General features: G+C 42.2%; 1 protein-coding gene and 1 long non-coding RNA gene across 5 annotated transcripts in view; one reads left to right on the top strand and one right to left on the bottom strand.

Annotated features, from left to right (window-relative positions):
• LOC138190178 (proton-coupled amino acid transporter-like protein pathetic) overlaps window positions 1–19,834 on the top strand; it is a 35,288-nt gene extending 15,454 nt beyond the window's left edge. The window contains exons 1-5 of one of the 4 annotated variants that reach the window (XM_069132785.1): window positions 3,489–4,285; window positions 6,187–6,272; window positions 13,337–13,744; window positions 14,116–14,476; window positions 15,518–19,834. In XM_069132785.1, coding sequence (XP_068988886.1) covers window positions 4,208–4,285; window positions 6,187–6,272; window positions 13,337–13,744; window positions 14,116–14,476; window positions 15,518–16,111 — 1,527 coding nt within the window. In that variant the 5' untranslated portion in view covers window positions 3,489–4,207 and the 3' untranslated portion in view covers window positions 16,112–19,834. Of the gene's footprint in view, window positions 1–3,488; window positions 4,319–5,688; window positions 5,848–6,186; window positions 6,273–13,336; window positions 13,745–14,115; window positions 14,477–15,517 lie in introns of those variants that run through there. The other 3 variants (XM_069132783.1, XM_069132787.1, XM_069132786.1) reach the window with 3 other exon arrangements.
• LOC138190188 (uncharacterized) lies at window positions 9,644–9,926 on the bottom strand. Its single transcript, XR_011176216.1, has 2 exons — window positions 9,871–9,926; window positions 9,644–9,780 (listed from the first exon to the last, which is right to left on the bottom strand). It is a non-coding gene; the product is annotated as an uncharacterized LOC138190188 (long non-coding RNA).
• Window positions 19,835–21,026: the final 1,192 nt, after the last annotated feature.

Below are 21,026 nucleotides of genomic sequence, written 5' to 3'. Positions count from 1 at the left end.
GATAAGGGAAGAACGAAGGAATTTTTGCCTACAACCGCAAACGTTTCCGAGGCTGATCAAAGTCGCGAAATTGGAGACGGGGAAGTCTCTAATCCAGTTTATCGTCCCGTGGCGGTAATTTGTGTAATTGCGCGATATCGATGCACGGTTGACGCGACGAATGCTCGCGCGCTTGTCATAATATCTCGATTTATGCGGACGTGTTTGTTCGGGCATACTTTAACGTCAACGACGGAACGACCATGGTTGATTAGCCTTCAAGGACTTGGGGAAAAAGGCCGCGTCGGGGCAGGCCCCTCTTTCGATATCTCGCTCGTCCGCCTTGTTTCGTCATTTTCTCTGCTCCTCCGTCGAACCATTCAACAACGCTCTGCTGCAAACCCTCTGCGATACGCTCAGCAACGCAGCGTGGGTCTTTACGAAGTCATTGAAATACGTTATCTGAACGTTCTGGCTATGTTTCCGTCGATTGTTTTAATTAGACTGCGATTCGATCAGTGCGAGAGACTGCTGCGACATAGCAGAACGGACCGCGTTCGAACGTCTCGCGACTGTTTGGAAAATACGGTCGAGGACGTGTTAAATATACGGAAGAGCAATAATTGCGGAGAACTTGAGAAGTAAATTGTTTCCGATTTATCGTGTATTTATTATAGCATTTCCGTATCATTTCGTTGTTACTTGGTAGCGTTTTTGTACGACTGTAAGATAGTATTATTGTATTATGTGCCGATACTTTTTGTATCCAGCGTACATGGAATATCGGTTTGACATCTTAATAAGAGATATAATCGAATATAAAGACGGAAAGGAAAAAATGTATAGCGCTCGAAAGAGAAACATCGCGGTACCGAAACGACACGTTCGCGTGTCGCGTGGATCACGTTGTGGCGCCATGACTAAAAAATAATCTCGCAATACGTGCCAACGGTTCGCGCGAGGCTGCGCGGCGTAACCTACGAATTCGAAAGGTACACAAGAGCTATAACCGCGTTTCATAACATCGTTAAATATTTACGAGATGCGGTTCAATAGCGAACCAGTTCGGCCGACTGTTATATATATAATGACGCCGACTTTTCACATCGTTAGCGATGTTCGAAAATAAACAGAGCACCGCGCTATTATCGCTACGTTAATTCGTTGAATAATTACACGTATATTATTTTTGAAACAGAAAGCGTATAATTACGACTGTTTTCTTGGATTTAGAAAATCATGTTTTCTTTGAAATGCGCGCGTTTCCTCGAAACGTATGTTCGTAGGATTCTCTCTTAAGTATACCGTATTGATCGCGGTCTTACGATACGAGGACAAAGTACAAAAATATCTGTACGGATCGTTTTTACGTCGTAAACCCGTAAAATGGTTTGTTTGACGAGAAGCTGTAACGTCTATTGTGTTTCTTTCTCGTCGTATTTTGCTATTTGAAGCATGCTGAATCGACATGCTGAAACGTAGGAAAATGGTACTACAAACTGTACTACGTGCCATAACGTCGACGCGTATTCGTATTTCTGATTGAAATCGAAGAACTATAGAATTATAGAAGATTCTTCTATAATAAAATTCCTTTATTCTTAAATGTGCGTCTGTGATTAATTTTCATCCGTTTTAACGAGAGAACCAGGCAATGCCTTTGAACGGAATGTCGCGAAGACGGCTGAAACGAAGCAGCAACGACCGATCTGTAACACAGTCGGCGGAGGACCTAACCCGCGGTGAAAATTCTATTTTCGAAGCATCTCGCCACGAGCTTCTCCGAATATCTCGAAACCGTAGGTAGCATTCTCGTCTCTCGATGAAAATAATTCCATAGGTTCGCGATGCGTGGCCGCTTTCTACGATGCAAACCAACATCAGGCGCTCGCTCGCTAATTTTTCTACCGTGACTTCGACGAAAATAAATAAGTCTCGTTTCAGAGTTAAAGATACGGAGCAAAGGGAAATCGTAGAAAATCCTAATTTCTATTATATACAGGTACTTTAAGAGCGAAATCGTTTGTTCCGAGTAGATCGAAGTATCTTACACGCAATGAAAAGAAGTTGGCGAGGTAGCAGAGAAAAATTGGCCTTACTTAGGTTTAGACGAATAAGACGCGACATCCTCCTCTGTGGAGAGGAGAGCTACTCTCTCGGTCATGGATAACATTTGTAAAGTGACATTTGTAATCGTTCCATTTGCAGCGGCAGCAACTGGTTCTATTCATCGTTAAACGAACTAAGTGGCAGACTGCCGGTGTAAAGGGTGAGACGCACGCTAGCTATCGTTTCACGAGGATATGCCTATAATGCCGCGTAGAAAACGTTTCCTTTCTTATTTCCTTCGAGTCATCAAGTGCTTTTCAGGGAGAGAAGTAATCGACCGATCGAGTTGCTGAATCGAGATTTTTACGCTTGTGTTTGCGGCTGCTTTCCCTATTAATCTGTCGACGAACGTTTTCTCCCAAACTTCTAAGCGTCGAGTGGCTACGAGTCGCCTACGCTCTATAATTTGTATAATATGTATATATATAAACAATAACATCGATCGATCGTGAGTAGTATTTATTCCTGGGCATACCTGTATGTTTGTGCGCGACGGGAGAGTCTAATATTACGGAAATCTTGGATAAACCTATTAACACGTTTCTTGCCAAGTGACGTTTGTCAATCTCTAACGCCGTTGCGTAACTGTGTGAGATCGCGTTTTACGAGCCGCGATGTATTTCTTTCATATCGTGTCAACCGATCGCAATTCGGAACAACGCTTCTACACAGGATATGCACGGCTCTCGAGGCGAAAGCTACTCTAACGTGTTTTCGCGGGTATCTTTAGGACACGCTATATCGTTCCGGAGTTAAAATAGATTCGAACAGGCTAAAGCGCGACGAACGACGCAGGACGACAAAGTTCTTGACACTCGAGCGCATCGACAAATTGACAGGCGCCTCTGCCAATTTTATTCCCACCGACGAAACCGGCGCTCGTGAATTTATTTTATTCGCTGAAGACGTTTCAACGCCAATTTATCGTAGATCGCAGGTGCAAAGAATCGGAGAAACGTGGGCCGCGTTCTCGCGATTATGCACTCAACTAGGAATATTTAGTTTCTATTATAACGAGTTTAGCGGCCTTGGCACTAGGAATATTTCGAGTTTGCAAATATCGTCGTGAAAACTCTATTCGACCAAACTACAGAGAGAGAGGGGGAGAGAGAGAGAGAGAGAGACGGTCGTGAAAACGGGAATTCCATATCGTTGCGATCGTTGGAGCGTTGTCTAATTCCGTGGCCGTCGTGGACGTAGGTGACGCGAACGTGTCCATTTGTCGCATAATTCAAACAGAGGTGTTCTGTTAAGCTTGGTTAGCGGTGAGACAGAGCGGAACACGGGGAAAGAGCGAGACGAGTTGCTCACGTGAGAGTGCTACGACGTCTATTTGCTCTTCCTATTTTCGTAGCCGTTTGGTATATAAGGAGCCCGTCCTCGGAACATTGCCGAAAGATTTGGCAGCGATCCGCGATTTTCTGCGCCGCGGCACTCGCTGTGCCATAGATAGAGTCGCTAGAGAAGACGAACACGAGCATAGTTCACCCGGAGGAATCGTGCCGGAGATGCGTTGTCCGTTTCGACGGGAAACCGCCTCGAGTTGCTCCGATTTTCCGGCTGGACTTGTTTCGCGTTCTTCCTCCTCTCGAGCCTATCTTTCGAGTGGGGAGATCTCAAGATAGATCCTCCGCGAGCGATCTTCCTTTCCCGATCTGGTTTTACTCGCAGTGAAAAAGCGAAGGTAGCGTTTTCGCGATTGCATTACTGCGATGTTTCGGCAGTTTCGTCAACGGCGCATCGACCAGGCAACGATTACTTTTGTTAAAGCCTCGTGCAAAGGTGACAGGAGTTGGTTCTTTGGTGATACTTGGTGATATTCCGCGAAGATCGTACGTTCGTGCCGTTGCCCCCCGCGATTTTATTTGGACGAGTAACGTCGACAGCTGCGGCTGCCAGCGAATTGGGACAATTCGGATCTCGTCCGAAACGGCGCGCTCTGGCGTACACGGCATCGGTGTTTGGCACCAATGGAAGATAAATAAGACACGTGGCACACGCACGACTGGCAGCCGTGCTCGGCAAACGATCTCAGAGGGTTGAAAGAAACCGGTGGAGGAAAGAAGGCGAACAGTAGTCGGGAGGAATGTCGAAGGCGACGCGTTCGACGAACTGAACAATGGGGAACACGGACAGCGTGCACGACGTAGAGATGAGCTCCTTGTCCTCGACAGCCAACGATCGTTCTTACATCAGGGTGAATAGAAGCGAGCAACTTGATTCGAACCTGGTTTGTCCCCTTTGTTTCATCGTGGATATCACAGTGATTAACCGCATTCGTTTAAAACATTCGTTTAAAACGATATTGGCTCGACGGTAAAGCAATATCTATGTACGTACGCGAAGTCGACGAGTTCCGAAACTATTCGCGGTTCTAACTCGAATAACAGCGATACGACGTTATCAAACGATAGATGTTACCATGGGTTACCGGGCGACCGATAAAAATCGAGCAACAGGAGCTTCGTCCGAACAAGTTGTAGAGGCAGACCACGAATTACGTATATCGGTGTCTGGCTTCGTACAGGCGCCAGTTAAACACAGATTTCTGTGTATACTCGCAACTGCTTGACGCGCCAGACGATATATATCGCACCTTTTGTACGGAATCGGATGTATTCTAAATCGCGCAAACGATACCGTTCGAGGTTCGTTGCTTCGCCACTTATGCCACAAAATGTCGATAAGTTCGCTTCTTCCTGTTTCTCTTCGATCGTTTCCCTACAAACAACGTTTGCATAAAAGTAGAAGAAAAAGTTGCGTTAAAACTTACCACGAATTTTCCTAAACGTTGTTAAATTCACTTTCAAAGTCGTACGTCGATTTCCAACAAATTGTTGGACATTATCTTATCTAAACTGACACATATGTATATTTCGGTATTACGTATGCGTGCATATCTTGAAGTTAAACTCGGTGTTTGACGGCCATCTATTTGGTCGCAACAAAATTTCCGATGTTATCCGATCGTGCAACTTGGAAACGCTTGTTTGTAAACTGGTCGGCTTATCCGCTGACATTAAAGCTATCTATTTACAAAGGGAACGCTTATCTCGTTCGATCGATCGTCTTGCTACACCGTATCGACAAAGGTTACCGATACCGGTTGCTCGATAAAGTTGCGATTTACGTAACACGCGTTAGCATCGGTAACATCTGTTTTATCGGGGACGCGAATTTCAAGTTCTTCCACGTTTTAGTTGGCGTTTGTCGCGGACAAGGCGAGTTACTTCGTTTTCATTTATTTTTAAATGCACGCCTGGGAGACGTTTATAATCGAGAAACGACCCAGTTAACGGATCGTAATAGAAAATCAAAGTTTCGTCGGGAAACAGGGAAACAAACTGTGTCGCGTGGAATCGAGGAATCCGGTAGTAGAAAATGCAAAGTTCTCGAATCTCCGTTAAAACTCGAGTATAACGATTTTATTCGATAATTGAAAACATTATTTTCCGCTCTGTTCCTCGCGTTATTTTTCACCCGAGCAAAAGTTCTTGCTCGTGATTATTTATAACGTTCTCTATTCGTAGTCTCATTGTCGGTTTAGAACCAATTGTCATTATTTAGAACCAAGCCAGTTAATTTCATTTACATTTCCTATTTTTTCATTATCCTATTCACGAACCACAGTCCTATTACTTATGCGCAAAACGAAACGACAACGCGGCCAAGACGTGGCAATTTTACGTTTCGACGATACAATACGATGGTAATTACCCTCTATTCGCGATTCCATTGTTATCGAACCAACTACGTAAGGTGAGTAATTTGTTGGTTACGTAAAGGCATAGATAATTCCCACTACCGTACACGCTTCCGTTTCGGCAAACATGGCTTTGTCGTTCTCCTCCAAACTTTAAAAATCGGGTCGAAACACTCGAGACGATGTTTCGCGCGTCGAATAACTTATAAATCGACGAATCCTCTTGTTCGTGTATCGTCCATCGAGAATATCGTGGACCACGAGGACCACGTGGAAAACGAGAAGCTTTTTGTGAAAAACGTACTTGTGCGAACGTCTTATCGAATCCTCTCTATGTAAATACGTAAGATACCGTCGAAGAATCGTTTTTTAAATAAATGTCTGATTCGTTGCAGAGAACGCCAATGCGCCCAATGATAGCGGAATACGACCCAAAGAAGCACGGTGTGAAAACAGAACTGTCAGACACGGTTCTTGTCAAGTAAGTGCGAAAACTTGGTTTACGAAACCAACGCGAACGAACGGTTCAACGATAGTCGAGCGATTCACTATCTGCTACCACGACCAATCATCACCATTGCTTTCTTGCCAAACTCAAATGCTCCGTGCTCAAGCAAACGTGAGTGACAACACGAGGATCATATATTGTGCATTATATCGTATATATGTGTATTCTCTCATTCTCTGTGCTCTCTGTGATATAATTTATTATTATACATACATACATACGTGTATATATATATACATACATATATATATATATTTATTTATTTATTTATTTATTTAATACGATATTCCATAATATATAGAAATAACTTCACAACTAATTCGTGCATACCGCCTGTGATCGCTGACGTAGAATTCGTAGCGTAGCCTGGCACCAGGGATGCTTGACAATTGACTGCTGAATCGTGACGATTCTGTTATCGCTGGTTTGTGCAGAAACGCGCTTCCGTTTTTATTTAGCGTGCCTGCCATGTACTCGTACGTTTGACAATTTTACTTTTCTCTTGGTTTTACTTTCCTGTTTTTATCATTTTTCTGCTTCGTCTCCATAACCCATTTAAATCCAGAACCGAAGGCCACCACGTTTTGTGCAATCTTAGAAGTCTGAAGTATTTTTCTTCTTCTTTTTTTTTTTTTTTTTTTTTTTTTTTTGAATGAACGAACGAATATCGTTAATTTTATGTTCGAACGTTATCGCATGCGTAGTGATATCTTCTCAACGTATCGTTGTTTACATTGGGAATATCGTGGATTGTTTCGAGTATTTACAGGCACCGTCGAATAACATCGATCTAACGTCGTGATAGTATTTTTATAATTTGGAATAAAAAGTGGGTTATCCTCGAAGAGTATCGGAGCTGATACGCACAATGCGTTGGACACCGTAAGTGCTGGTGTAACGTGTTTCCATTTCACGAATGCGTAATACGAGTATACATATATATCTGTATAGCAGTCGTTAGCGAGATCATGTTAGAATCGTAACGAGAGTTTTGGCAGCACACGATGAAGATCTTGTAACTACGGTATACTTAAAACGCAAAGTAGATTTTACTTTCAAATCGATTAACGTTCGAATATCTTTTCAAAGAAAGGGTTGAGTAAACTGGCAACATTCTGAACGATACAATCCTAATTATTATTTATGTACCTTGTTAAGCAATGACGGACTCAATGACGAATTCAAGTTGTATAATTCGAAAAGCAGATTCCCAGTTTTCCTGGTTATTGGCGATATACGTAAATAAAAGCTACGTAATCTGCCAAAAGAATACTTGTTCTAAAGAAGCAAGAAGAACCAGGAAAAGGGAAATGTTGTCGAAACGTTCGATTGTCCGATGAATTTATGCGATTATGGTTTATTCAACCCATACGTATATGTACATAATACGTAGCCCCCTGTAATAACGATTTTATTATCTTCGTCTCTGCCATATCGCGAACAGAAGTAGCAAAGTGATAAAGAAGGGCCTGGAAAAAAGGAAAAGAAAAAATGAGAGGATACAATATACGTAAATCATGCATAAACGAGCGATTCTCGATCGTCGATTTGGCTGCGACACGACGAAATCTTTGGATCCTTTGCGCAGAGGATGGAATTTCTCCTTACTGCACCTTAAGAAACGTCGCTTTCTTAACGTTTTCCTTCCAGTCTTCGCGCATACGTTTCGCATTTCTCATATTAATCGCGGTAATCTTTTTCTTTCATAGAGCGGGGTTAGGTTTCGTATGTTTGTTTATCGCGTCCAGTTTTCTCATACCGATCATAACCGATCGTTTGCGACGATTATAAAATACGCTTTATAACGCGGAAGTAATCGGTAATTATAACTCTTCGGAGTAACCACGTTTATCCCGCTTTTTTTCCATAATACGTGCAGTTACATAAACCTATACGTAGCGCAATTACTTAATTAAAAACGCGACTGCAGCTAATTTTGAAAGATCGTTTCGCGAGAAATACGCGTATAAGCGTTGGGAAATTTCGTGCCGAAGATAATTGGTCGACAACGGCTGGTAATTAGTCGGCTTTTAGTGTTTCACGTGTTTCGCGATACATACACGAGCCATTGACAGCCTATAACAGTAGCCGGGAATGCAAAGAAAAACGGTAGAAAGAAGTTACGAAGCCCAGTTATATCTCGTATTATATTTTTGTCGCAATTTTACGCAATATTTTATCGCAGTTCTTCCGATGGAGATTCCACTTTTTCTCGAAGCTCGTCGATTTCTTTGCGATATAGGCTTTATCGTTGGTTAAATCGCTACTGCGCGCAATGTGCTGTATCTAGATCGTAATTCCGCTAATATTACTATTTAAAAGATAACGAAATGAGAAAAAGCAAGAAGGGGTAGAGAGATGGAGATACGGAAAAACGAGGGAAAAGGAAAAGGGGGTTCAAGGTGCAGAAAGGAGAGAAAGCTCGCGGCGCGGCGGTTTCTTCGTCATTGGCTGAGGATGCTTCGTAATTGAGGCCATGCGGTATGCAAGCAAACTATGTTCCTCTAAAGGATTATGATAAAGATAAAATCTGTCTTTACTATATAATATGTGCATTTATATGATTCCAGACTTGCGTATAAACTGCGGGCATAGATTCGGGCTCTATGAAAGTGCTCTGCGAATAACGTGAAAGTGACAAAAAGTAAAACATAAAGTATAAAGTAAATAACAAAATATATATATTATACATATAGGTACACACGGTACCGTTTATGAGAAAGAAACGGCACGGTCTCTCTGATGGACGATCGCGGGTTCAAAACGCGGATTTATCGTGGCGGTTTTGTTACGATCGACGCGTAGGTACTGGCGCCAGATGCTCGGTCGAGCGACGGTGAACGAATACGCTTCGTCGAACGAAAGGACGAAAAAAGCAACATTGAGATTAAAAACAAAAAACAAAGATGTAAAGATTAGAACGAGAAGTAAAAAAATACGTGAACGGGGTTCTGCGACACGAGACCGGACGCAAACGCGACTCAAACATACCGACGGACGATATCAACGAAATTACGGAAACGATCCAAAAATAAGAAAAGAAAAAAAAAAGAACCTAGAGAGAAAGAAAGAAAGAGAAACTCAAATTACTGGACGTCGTGCGAATTAGTGCTTGTCGAAATTATTCAGAGACGATGATACCAAAAGACAAGACTAAAAAACAAAAATTGGCATTGAAATTAAATAGACGATCGTTTGACGTGCGTGTAAGAAAATACGGATCGAATCTAAAAAAAAAGTACCGAAAAGTAATGTTAATAGAACTAATTAAAAAAACAAAAAAAGAAAAAGAAAAAAAAAACACGCTCGGCGAAAAGTGCAAAATGTCGAAAAGCAAAGAAGGCTTGTTAGTCGTCGTACTGCGTCGTGGCGCTGGGCGTCGCGGTGATGCAGTGCGGTGGTTGCAGCTGCCTCTGAGCCTGATCGCGGCGCGTGAACTCTTGTCACGTGTAACGTGACACACACAGACCTACTACTGCTACTCTACTACTACTACTAGTACCACTACTACTACTACTACTACCATTACTACTACTGCTACTATTACTACTACTACTACTACTACCACCACTACTATTACTACTACTACTAGTACTACTACTACTACTACTACTACTACTACCACTATTCTATCTCGGAGCTTTCTCAACTAAGAAAGCTTCGCACGACTAAGGAGAGAGACTACCGCATCTCAATGGGTACCTATATGCCTACACACCTACTTTTTTGCGATTTTTTTTACAGTACATCCTACGTTATGTATCTAGTCGTTACACGCGAGAAATACACACACAAGTACACGCACACGTACTTACTACGTGATCCTGTAAAACGTAGAGTATTCGGTAAACGTAAAATTGTAACAGATCTTGATGTCAATCGAAAAATCGAAACGTTAAAACGTCGAACGATAACCCTCGAACGAGTCCGTCCGATTGTCCATCTCGTCTGATAGATTTGCTCGTTTTCCCGTTTTTTAATCGCGAACAACGCTGCTTTCGTGTTCGAGATCGTTCATGATCGAAGTTGCGTTAAACCTACGTTGCGGAACGTTATCAACATCGAGAAACAGTGCATGGCAAAACGTGAAGGTACTTGGTTTCGGTATTTTAAAAACGCGTTAAAATTTAGTAGTAGCGACTCTTTATGAAATTACGTATGTAGCAATTATACGTACGCATAATACGTTCGGTTTACCTTTTTAGTATAATATTAGAAATTCATAGATGAAACTAGTTTGCCACGATATATCGCGAAACTGTTATAGCGAAACAGATTTCTCAGAAATCATTCGATAGAGTATCGGTGGAATCGACAAGCGTACAAGTTCCTCGCCATTTTCTAGAAATACGTCCATGAATTATTCATCGTAAAAAGCTGTGGCTAAAGTACGACGCGTGCACCGCTGTATTTGTAACGAGAACGATGTAACGAGAACCGATGTAGCTACGAATAATAAGAAATTTCGAGCGAAACATTCGCAAACAAAATGATTTTACGTCTAAAACGGAATTACGACTACGATAATACTCGCGTTTCTCCTAAATAACCGAGCGTACGGAGGGAAACGTTCGTCGGTGTTAAACGACCGCGATAAAATTTTCAAAACTCGACGTTTGACTAGAAATAAAATCCGTTGGCACGTGTTTGCGAACATCTCGCGAAACTCGATGCGCTCGAGATTGTTATTCCACGGATCGGACATTTAAAATCGGTTTATTAATAAACGAAGTAAAACAAGCAGAGACAGATTTTTGGCAACGTTGTCGTTTGTACCTTATAAATCGTTAGATCCTAATCGTTCCGAGTACGAAAGAGTAATTTTTATCGCGACGACGAATTCGTCGCATCACGTCGAGTTTCGTTCAAGAAGAACAAGAAGCAAGCTAATTTACTGTTCCATAAAAAGTCCAGAGTAATCGATCGATAAATTCGGCGTGTAAAACGTAAAGAGTCGTGGCAAAGATGGTTGTTGGCTAAATGTGTGAAAGTTAAATGTCATCTCGCGAAACACGTTGCGCCATGCACTTTTTCCCTCGATCGCGCAAGATAATAGAACGAGTGCACGATAATGGAATTAATCAAGAACGATAGAACGAATCAGATGCACGAAACAATACGAAACGAGAAACGTCGAGTCGGGCACCTGCGTGATCCTCGACTCGAAAGTAACGATTTAGAAGTATACGGATGAAAAGAAAAAGAAAAAGGGAAAAGAAACAAAGAGAAATCCGCGACGTTTTCGAGAGATTTTGATCGAGTTTCCGCGATTCTTTCGATCGATTTCCTCGATATTCTCTCGGCACGTGCATAAGGGCGGAAAGTTGGGCGACAGAAAGGAAATCGAAGGAACCGTTTGTCCGTAGAAACGTGGGTAGAAACGCTGGTAGAGACGCGCGTGCAAATTCATTACGTCAAACGGTTCTTCGATGACGGAGTAGTTTTATTACTACTCGATGGGAAATCCATCATCGACCGACTGACAAGCTCGCCGATCGAAGGCTTCTTTCACTCGGTGGAGAGCTCGATCGATCGAAATTGGCATTCCACAGAGTAGAAATTAAATTGGATAATTTCACCGAGGAGCCAGAGAGTAACGTCGCGATCTCGTCTCGATAGAATCTTAATAGGATCTAACGCTGTTACGATTAATAATTTAGAGAGAATAAACGTCTAAGATTGATAATCTCTTTGCCGTTCTAAGAAATCTGCCTTTCCGGTGAAATTCTATCGAATATTATCGTTAGCTCGATTAAAAATCGATTAAAACCAATCCGTACGTATACAAAGCTTATAAAAATAAGATGAAGAGTACTTAGAAATCGTTTTCGACGTTATTCGCTGGCACCTTTCAAACCGGCAACGAACCGTGAGCGCACAGCGTGAAGAATAAACGTAAAACCGATCGATATTGCTCGAGATCGTGCGTTGCGAGAGCCGTTAAAACCGCGAGATCTAGCGTTAAGTGCAGCGTTAAGTACGCTCGTTGCCACCTTCGTTTCCTCTATTCTAGAATTAACGCGCGTTACGAGTGTCCGGCTTTTGCACGATTGAAACGCGTACGTCTCGCCCACGAAATCACGTCTTTATCGTGTTATCATCGAGTTCAGTGCAACGTTTAACTCGTAAGCGCGCGTTCAATGGCGCAGTCAGACGCTTTCCTCTTTTCGAAATCGTTGTTTCGAGTCGAACTATTAAGAGAATAGTCGTACGCGCGATCGGCAATAAATAATCGTAAACGTATTCACCGGTATCCTTGAGAATGATAAATCGACGATTGCGTAAGACGGCGTAATTAATTATTTCTCGATTAAAGCGAATATCAACGAACGAATATTTCGTCATGAATATCTTACGTAAACGAGAAAAACTCGATGAGTTATAAATATCTTTCTCGCTTGAAATAAAAAAAGCGAAATAAGGGAAAAAAGCAGAAACGACTTAACACGCGTGGAAAGGAGAAGCAATTTTCGTCGTCTATGTGAAAATACGATATAAAGATTGCCCGTTGCAACGTATCCCGCTGTAATTACTCTTTACAGGTTGTTCTTCGACCATCGAAACAAAAATAATCGTTAATTACACGTCTGACTACGGCATTCCGCGAGTTTTACGCGTACAGTCGTTCTACGGACCGATCGCGGAGTAACGCACGGTCGATCATAATCATCGAACGCTTCGATCCTCTCTGTTCTCCCTACTGATCCGTGATCCTTGTGCGTGGCGTGCACGCGGTGCGCGAGTACGAGAGGAAAATCTCTCACACGCGTCGCTCTCTACGCTTCCCTCGTCTACGCGCTCGTACATATGCGTATACACTTACACACTTTTTTTTTTTTTCCTAATCTGAACAAAGAACACTCGCGTATAATCGGTGCGTGAAAAAGGAAAAAACACGGTCGTGCCGTACGTACCGTAGCCGTAAATCCCCGCGTCAGACACTTATTTACTCGCCATCTCAAAACTATGATATTAAATGTCCCTTTTATATCGGATAGCCGTTAACTCGACTGGATACTAACGACTTTGTTTTGCAGATACAAGTGCGAGAAAAATGACATACCGATTACCGTCACGAACGGCTCGACGTTACCGCTCGTGGAAAGACCGAACGACGAGGAAGCGGCCCTTTACAATCCGTTCGAGCACAGGAAGTTGGCCCATCCGACCTCGGATCTGGATACGTTGATACATCTTCTGAAAGGAAGCTTAGGAACGGGAATTCTAGCGATGCCAATGGCCTTCCGTAACGCCGGTCTGTTGTTCGGCCTGATCGCTACCTTCTTCATCGGTGCTGTTTGTACCTACTGCGTTCATATTTTGGTCAAATGCGCTCATAATCTATGCAGGCGGACTCAAACGCCGAGTCTAGGGTTCGCCGAAGTCGCGGAAGCCGCGTTTCTGGTCGGTCCTGAGCCGGTACAGAAATACGCTCGCCTAGCCAAGTAAGCTCTCTTCTTTTCCATCGTTACGTTCGTGTTATCCGAATCTTTCGCTTTCTCTGAATCTTTCAAATTCATCCTACTTTGGTCGTTTTAAAAGATCTGCCAACGACTGCCACGATGGCCACAGTGGCTGTCCATCCGTTCAACAGTTATAATCAGACCATTAGACCACTGTTATCCGTCATTCGTCGTAGTTAACTTTCCGCTGTCCTTTGTAAAATTTCAACTATTCGTTTGAAAGCGCGTCTTCCCTGTTCCAAGATCGTACGCAATAAGTATCGAGTAAACTTTTGTGCCGCTCGGCGGCCGAAAACCAGTATAAGAAAATCAAGATAAGACTCGAAAGTAACCCGTTTCTGGAATTTTTTCAGGGCGACGATCAATTCGTTCTTAGTGATCGACTTGATAGGCTGCTGCTGCGTGTACATAGTTTTCATTTCAACCAACATCAAGGGGGTGGTCGACTACTACACGGAGACCGACCGCGATGTTCGATTTTATATGGCGGCGCTGTTGCCTTTCTTGATCGCTTTCTCGCTCGTGAGAAACCTGAAATTCCTGGCGCCGTTCTCCATGATCGCCAACATATTGATCGCCACTGGAATGGGGATCACGTTCTACTACATTTTCAGCGACTTGCCCAGCATCAGCGATTTACCCAACTTTTCGAGCTGGTCTCAGTTACCTCTGTTCTTCGGCACGGCCATCTTCGCTCTCGAAGGCATCGGTGTGGTAAGTATAATCGACGAATCCCTGATCGAATCCTTGTAAATTTCGCCCAAAAGTATCTCTCAGAGGCTGAACCGAATAATCCCGTTTTCTTTTTTTTTTTTTCTTCCTTTCCTTTTCCTCTTTTCTTCTTTTTTAAGTTAATCGTTGCTATGGCTCCTGAATAAGTCAGCGTCATCTTTGAAACGATATTTTCACGTCACCGAGATCGCTGTACCGGTGCTAACGGAGTACGGAGGGTTCAAATTTTTAATCGGTATCTTCTCACGGAATTTAGCATCTTACGTAGTTGGTTCGTCCATTTTATAGAGCCGAGCGTATCGTTGGTATTCCGTTCGAAGCACGATCGGTCGCGAGCATAGCGGTTGAATCGCGTTTAGTATTTCGATCATGCGATAAACGGTTACGAACGTTTGCCGGCTAGACGCCGCGCCGTGTCGGATCGAAAATTCCGATGAACGATCGCGATCGCGGTGAAATTCACGCTTCGATATTGCGCACTTCTCCAGCGGCCTTGAAGCTTTGCAATTTCTTTTCCTTTTTTTTCGTTTCTTAAGCCGATAGAACATTCTATAGAACGACGATCGATCCCCGATAAATTTCCATACTTTTTAACGTCAAAACAAAACGTTATAACTGCGTACGATTTAACGATAAAGATCGAGGATTAATCTAATCTTCGCTTTAATCTATCAGATTGAAAGTTACCGTTGATTAAATCGCAAGATACTCTTCTTTAAGTACCTGCTACCAGCGCGATAGATGTTGTATCTAGCTTTCTAGTAGAAATGTCATTGTCATAGTCGTAGGAGTCGAGTGGATCGCGTAACCGTAACAGGTAGACCGTGACACGATCGTCGATGCAATTTAAGGACGTTCTTCGAATTCGTTGTTCGAGAGGTTCGCTAAATTCTGCGATCGAAAAGACCGTTTCAAAGTTCTGCGAGACAATTCGTTCTGGACAGAGATAGAAGGGAAAATTTAAGCAAACCTGTAAGCTGGATAAAACAAATCTTAGAATCATGAAAATGGTGTTTTTCACAGGTGATGTCTCTCGAGAACAATATGAAAACCCCGACGCATTTCATCGGTTGCCCAGGCGTGCTCAACACTGGCATGTTCTGCGTGGTATTGTTGTACAGCACCGTCGGTTTCTTCGGCTACTGGCGGTACGGCGAGGACACGAAAGCCTCGATCACTTTGAACCCAGAGCAAAACGAGGTTCTGGCCCAATCGGCCAAGTTAATGATCGCGGTTGCCATCTTTCTCACCTACGGTCTCCAATTCTACGTTCCGATGGAAATTATCTGGAAGAACCTGAAACAATATTTCAGCTCGAGGAAACTCCTCGGCGAATACCTAGTCCGTATCCTGATGGTGATCTTCACGGTGAGCGTGGCGATCGCTATTCCAAACCTAGGTCCGTTTATCTCTTTGGTAGGCGCTGTGTGCCTGTCCACTCTCGGTTTGATGTTCCCTTCTGTGATCGAACTGGTCACCGTATGGGAACAAGAGAACGGTTTAGGGGCGTGCTACTGGAGGCTCTGGAAGAACCTAGCTATCATCCTGTTCGGTGTGTTGGGTTTCATAACCGGAACCTACGTCAGCATCCAGGAGATCATCGAAGAGGACAAATGAAGCGCCGGGTTCGAAGGAGCTGCGGTGCGACGGAATAATCGCTCAGCGCGTACCACAGATGCCGGCGTGTCGTTGGACACCTTCCGCGCTCTCGTCGAGCGAACTCGTCGTCCGACCAGAGGAACGACGATTACGACCACCGGGAGGGTGGGTGATGCTGCCGCAGCTGGATCATCCAGCGAAAGGTCATGCGAGCGCGCGAGCTCTCGACTCGTAGCTTCGTCTCGCTCCTTTTATATGTTTCACTTCACGCTATTGATAGCACGACGGCTGTATCGACGACGAAGCGTTATCCGTTAGATAGGATCCATCGTCGATCCTCGGATCTTTTTTCTCTCTGTTTCTTATTTCTTTGCTGTAATCGTGCGCGTGTACCGTGTCTAGATACTAAGAGGAGTTTGCGTATCCAATTTCTATACGAAAAATTACTTGTGCGTATTTCTTGGATCTCTACTTTTCCGAGCACGAGTTTTTCTTTCCTTTTTTCTTTTTTGTTTTTTTTTTTTTTTATGAAAATTCAGTTCCTTCCGAGGAACGCGAAAGAAGTAAATTCCGTCTATCTTGTTCTCCGCTAATTGTAATTTCAAATATACGATCGTTGTGACGATAAAGATAATACAGGAAAAATGCAAAGAGCAGAGATACGCAAATTTCTTTCACGCGCAAAGCAACGTTAATTGAGCAAAGAGAATCCTCACCACTGCTTCGCCACTTTCCATGCGACCCGCGTAATCGATGTACAACGCGTACGACATAAACGCGTGGCTGGATATCATAGAAAATTCGATCGATCTTCAGCGATTTACGTCAGAATCGTCGCTACTGACGTCGGGCTGTACAACACCGTACGCCAAGTGTACGGTAAGAATCATTAATGCGGTATGTTGACCTTTACGTAGGCGGTTTAATAGGTTCCATTACGCAACAACTCTGCGAATAAATTAAATTTTCATATTATATCTTTCAAATTGTCAAATTCTCAGTTTCAACTTTCGACTTCTTCGATCTGTCATTTCGTATCCTTCGAGTTTCCGAATTTCGAAATTTTCACACGTTAAATTGGCAAATTTCTCAAATTTTCGAAAACTTGTTTCACATCGTGCGACATCAATGATTTTTACCGCGCATTCCTATACATTCGAGCGATTAACCGAGCAAAGTCAATAGCACAACGTGGCTCGGAGTACCCGGATCCACGAGATCGTGGATTCCACGACACGCGGGATCCGTGAGAATTATTGAGACGAGTATGATCAAGTACGTGGATAGAGGCGCCCATTTTCCTCTCCCCATTTCTCTCCCTCTCTCTTTCTCTCTCTCCTCCCCTTTCCCCCCTCCCTCTCTCTCTTTTATTATTTATTCGCGTTGCGTCGATCGTGCGCACGACGAAACTTTACCATCGACTTGACACAACTGCGGGACGGTTTCTTTTTGTCGTTTTTAGTAGCTTACGCGCGTATTATGTACGAGTATAGATACGTAAATTATACTTAAGCGTCATTTTTACCTACGAACAAGGACCGTTCACGTTTTATATTTCTTTTCTTTTTTCTTTCGCATTAACGTGCGCTCGTTCGTTCAATTTCGCCGTGACAAAAGAGCGATCTGTGAGATAAAGAGGTTTCCGAGGCCGATCATCGATCGAAACTATTTTATAGCTGATAATGAGAAATTATCTTCTTATCGTAGAGCTTGCTAATCACATTAAAAAATCAGAACAGAACACAACGGAACACAACAGAACAAAACGGAACAAAACGGAACAGAACAGAACGGAACAGACCAGAAAAGAACAGAACAGAACAGAACAGGACAGAACAGAGCAGAGCAGAACAGAATAGAACAGAATAAAACGGAACAGAGTAGAACAGAGCAGAACAGACCAGAATAGAACAGAACAGAATAGAACACAACAGAATCAGTTACTATCGATCATTAACAATTTTTAATACACGAAGATAATAAATCATTGAACCGAAATAGAAGGTTGATCGATTTAACATCGCCGGAAATCGCCAATCTGTTCCTAGTGCACATTGCACAAAAAGAGACGAAAGAAAACGTACAAAAAGTGTTTATTAATTAAGAGTAAGAAACGTAATGGCACGTAGGTGTGATAATATCGCGACATGCACGCTTGCTAGTTTGTAAGAAGTTTAGCGAGAGACGCCGACATTCGCGCGTTGCGCGTCGTCATGCGAGATTAGCACACTAATTGAACTAATCGAAACGCCCATTTCGATCACCAAGGCGAATTCGCAACAAATATGCCGAATAGACGCGTAACATCGATTTGTCGAATCGTGTCAGGGTCTTATAGAATATCTTCGACGATACAAATCTCGTGAAAATCTCAAAGAAGATCATTCGTTCTATCGTCAAATCGTCAGAGTTGGACGAATACTTCGCAGGACAATAAAAGTGAACTTTTTTATTAACGACGAATGAAAACGATAATCTCGTCGAAGAACAGTACAAAGACTAAACAGAATGCGTAACAATCCGTTTCTCACTCTCGTTTCCGTATTCGACTCGAAATTAATTCATAGAATTTTTGGATCGTTCGTCGTTCAGATCTGACATCTGAGATTGCACGGTCCACTCGACGAGCAAGGGATCTTGACGAAATTAAAACCGCCAATTTCGACCTTCGTTTCAGCTTTATATTTTCTCGAAGAGCTATTTTTATTCAAAGAGTAATACGCTTCGTGATACGTGTCGCACAGCGACAGATCGTGAGGGCACGATCGTTCGTCGCTTCGACTATTTTCGATCGCCGTCCGCGCCATTTTTGTCCTTCGTACTTCGAAGGCACGCGATACTGTCTTTTTAGTGCCTTGATTCTTTCGCCTCGCGGAAATCGTAGGATGTAAGACTGGATTTTGCGCAGAATGTGTAACGAAAGTTGTTATAGATTAATATCGCTGCGAGCAAATTTCTTTTACTTACAGCGTCAAGCTTATTAGACCATGACAACTTTAGCGATGTATTCTGCGCGTTAAACGAGAATCTAAATCTCGTCGTGTTCTGTTTCGATCTTGGAACGATTTAAGCGATTTTTCAACCGCAACGATGTATTTTATACGAGAAGAAACGACGTAGAAAGACACAGTTCATCGAGAATACAATAACCAATGCACGGTAGTTATTGCCATTTTCGGAAAAATGTTCGTATCTGGTGTACGCGTTTCATTCAGAACAGGGTAGAAACGAACTGTTCCTCTTACTTTTTCGAGCCACGGAAAACTGCTGAATTTTGCCAAACTTCGTCCATGTTTCGTCATTTTCTCTACTCTTCCATTCTTTTTCCATCGAGAGTCTTTGTTGTCTTTTTTCTCTTTTTTCTTTTTTTTTTTCTATACATACGCGTGTACGTATGATATTTTGTACACGATAGCACACGAGAATAGTTCGGGGTAGTTGTACCATAATTTTAAAGCCAAGAAAATTCTGTCGTAACGAGGACTCCATAGACTCTAGGTAGGATCGTGATTTATGCAACGTATTTAAGAGACGAAAAATTGCAGACATGTATAGATATACCGTTCCGCCGCTTTTTTTACCTCGGACTTCCATGATGAATCGCGCGTCTTTGTGGCAATGGTTGCCGCGCAGAGGATGTCGTTTCACGTGCACGCGTGTTTCGTGCATGCCGTCAATTTTTGTCGGTCATTGTACCAAACAATGTTATGAATATTTAATACACAACGATTTGCAAAAGAATACAGTGTTACTTTGTATCCAGTATCTTTCGTCCTTCCTTCCGTTCCTCGACGATTCAACTTTCGAATAAAGGAAACATTCGATTTCTGCCTAAGATTATTTATCTAAATACTTGATTTATATTCGATACGATACGCCATGCGTATCTTGCGTTTGTATTGTATTTATATTGCATTTTTTCGGTATTATTACATATGCGAACGAATTAAACTATTCTAAAAGTATTGTAATCATAATAGATCATAGATCAAGTACCTGAAATAAAGTTTGTACGGTGCTATTAATTAAATGGAAAGTTTCTCGACAAGAAGATATATTTCGCCGTATTAATTTCACCCCAAGGTGAATATACAGTACCAAAGCAAAAAACAGAACTAAGAGTAACGTTATCATTCATGAAAGTTTCCATAGTGATTGTTGTCGTTATTGTGTAAAACGTACGTACGTTCTTGTTCCGCACATTTGCGTCATTACAAGGTAGTATCACACCTGTAATAGGAAGCATTAAAATTGATAACGTTAATCATCCTCAGGATGTAAAAATACCGTTCAAATAACATGTAATTCTAGTTAGCTCGTATGTCTGGAAAATTCCTTCGGAGCACAAAAGGAGATAATTGAAAAAATCGAATAGAAGATACGAGCAGTTTTCCGCTATTAGTAATTCTTGTTCTGCGTGTTCTATGTTTCACAATAATTCCTATTATCGTTTTATATAATAATTTAATAACTTTTATACCTTCTTTTAAAGAGAGAGAGAGAGAGGGGGGGGGGCGAGAGCGAGACTGATCAATTATAAAAGCTATAATAATAAATCAATTCCGCTCCTTACCATCGCTTAAAAATTGACATTCATTTGGATATACATACACTAAGAAACGTCAAGTTTTCTTTTCTTATTCTTCAAACTAAAATTAAAAATATATTATTGCATCGCGTTATTATAGCAAGGCTTTTTAACATACTTGTTCAAAAATATTTACGTACATAAACTTTATTTAAAGAAAAGGGAACGATATTTATATCTTCAAATTTTTATTCCAAATCCATTTAGAACAAAACCAATAAATGTAGTGTATTTTTACAAAGCGTTAAGTAACATTGAAAAAGAACCAATGTTTTATATTTTCAAGTAGTTGTCATATTTTAGTTTCAATTCGTACTACTGTACACTGACAGCCGTTTAAAAAGC

The sequence above is a fragment of the Bombus flavifrons genome, chromosome 3 (genome assembly GCF_040668555.2).
Source record: "Bombus flavifrons isolate JBK064 chromosome 3, iyBomFlav1_principal, whole genome shotgun sequence".
NCBI classification, from domain to species: domain Eukaryota; kingdom Metazoa; phylum Arthropoda; class Insecta; order Hymenoptera; family Apidae; genus Bombus; species Bombus flavifrons.
This window is presented reverse-complemented; position numbering and strand designations above follow the sequence as displayed.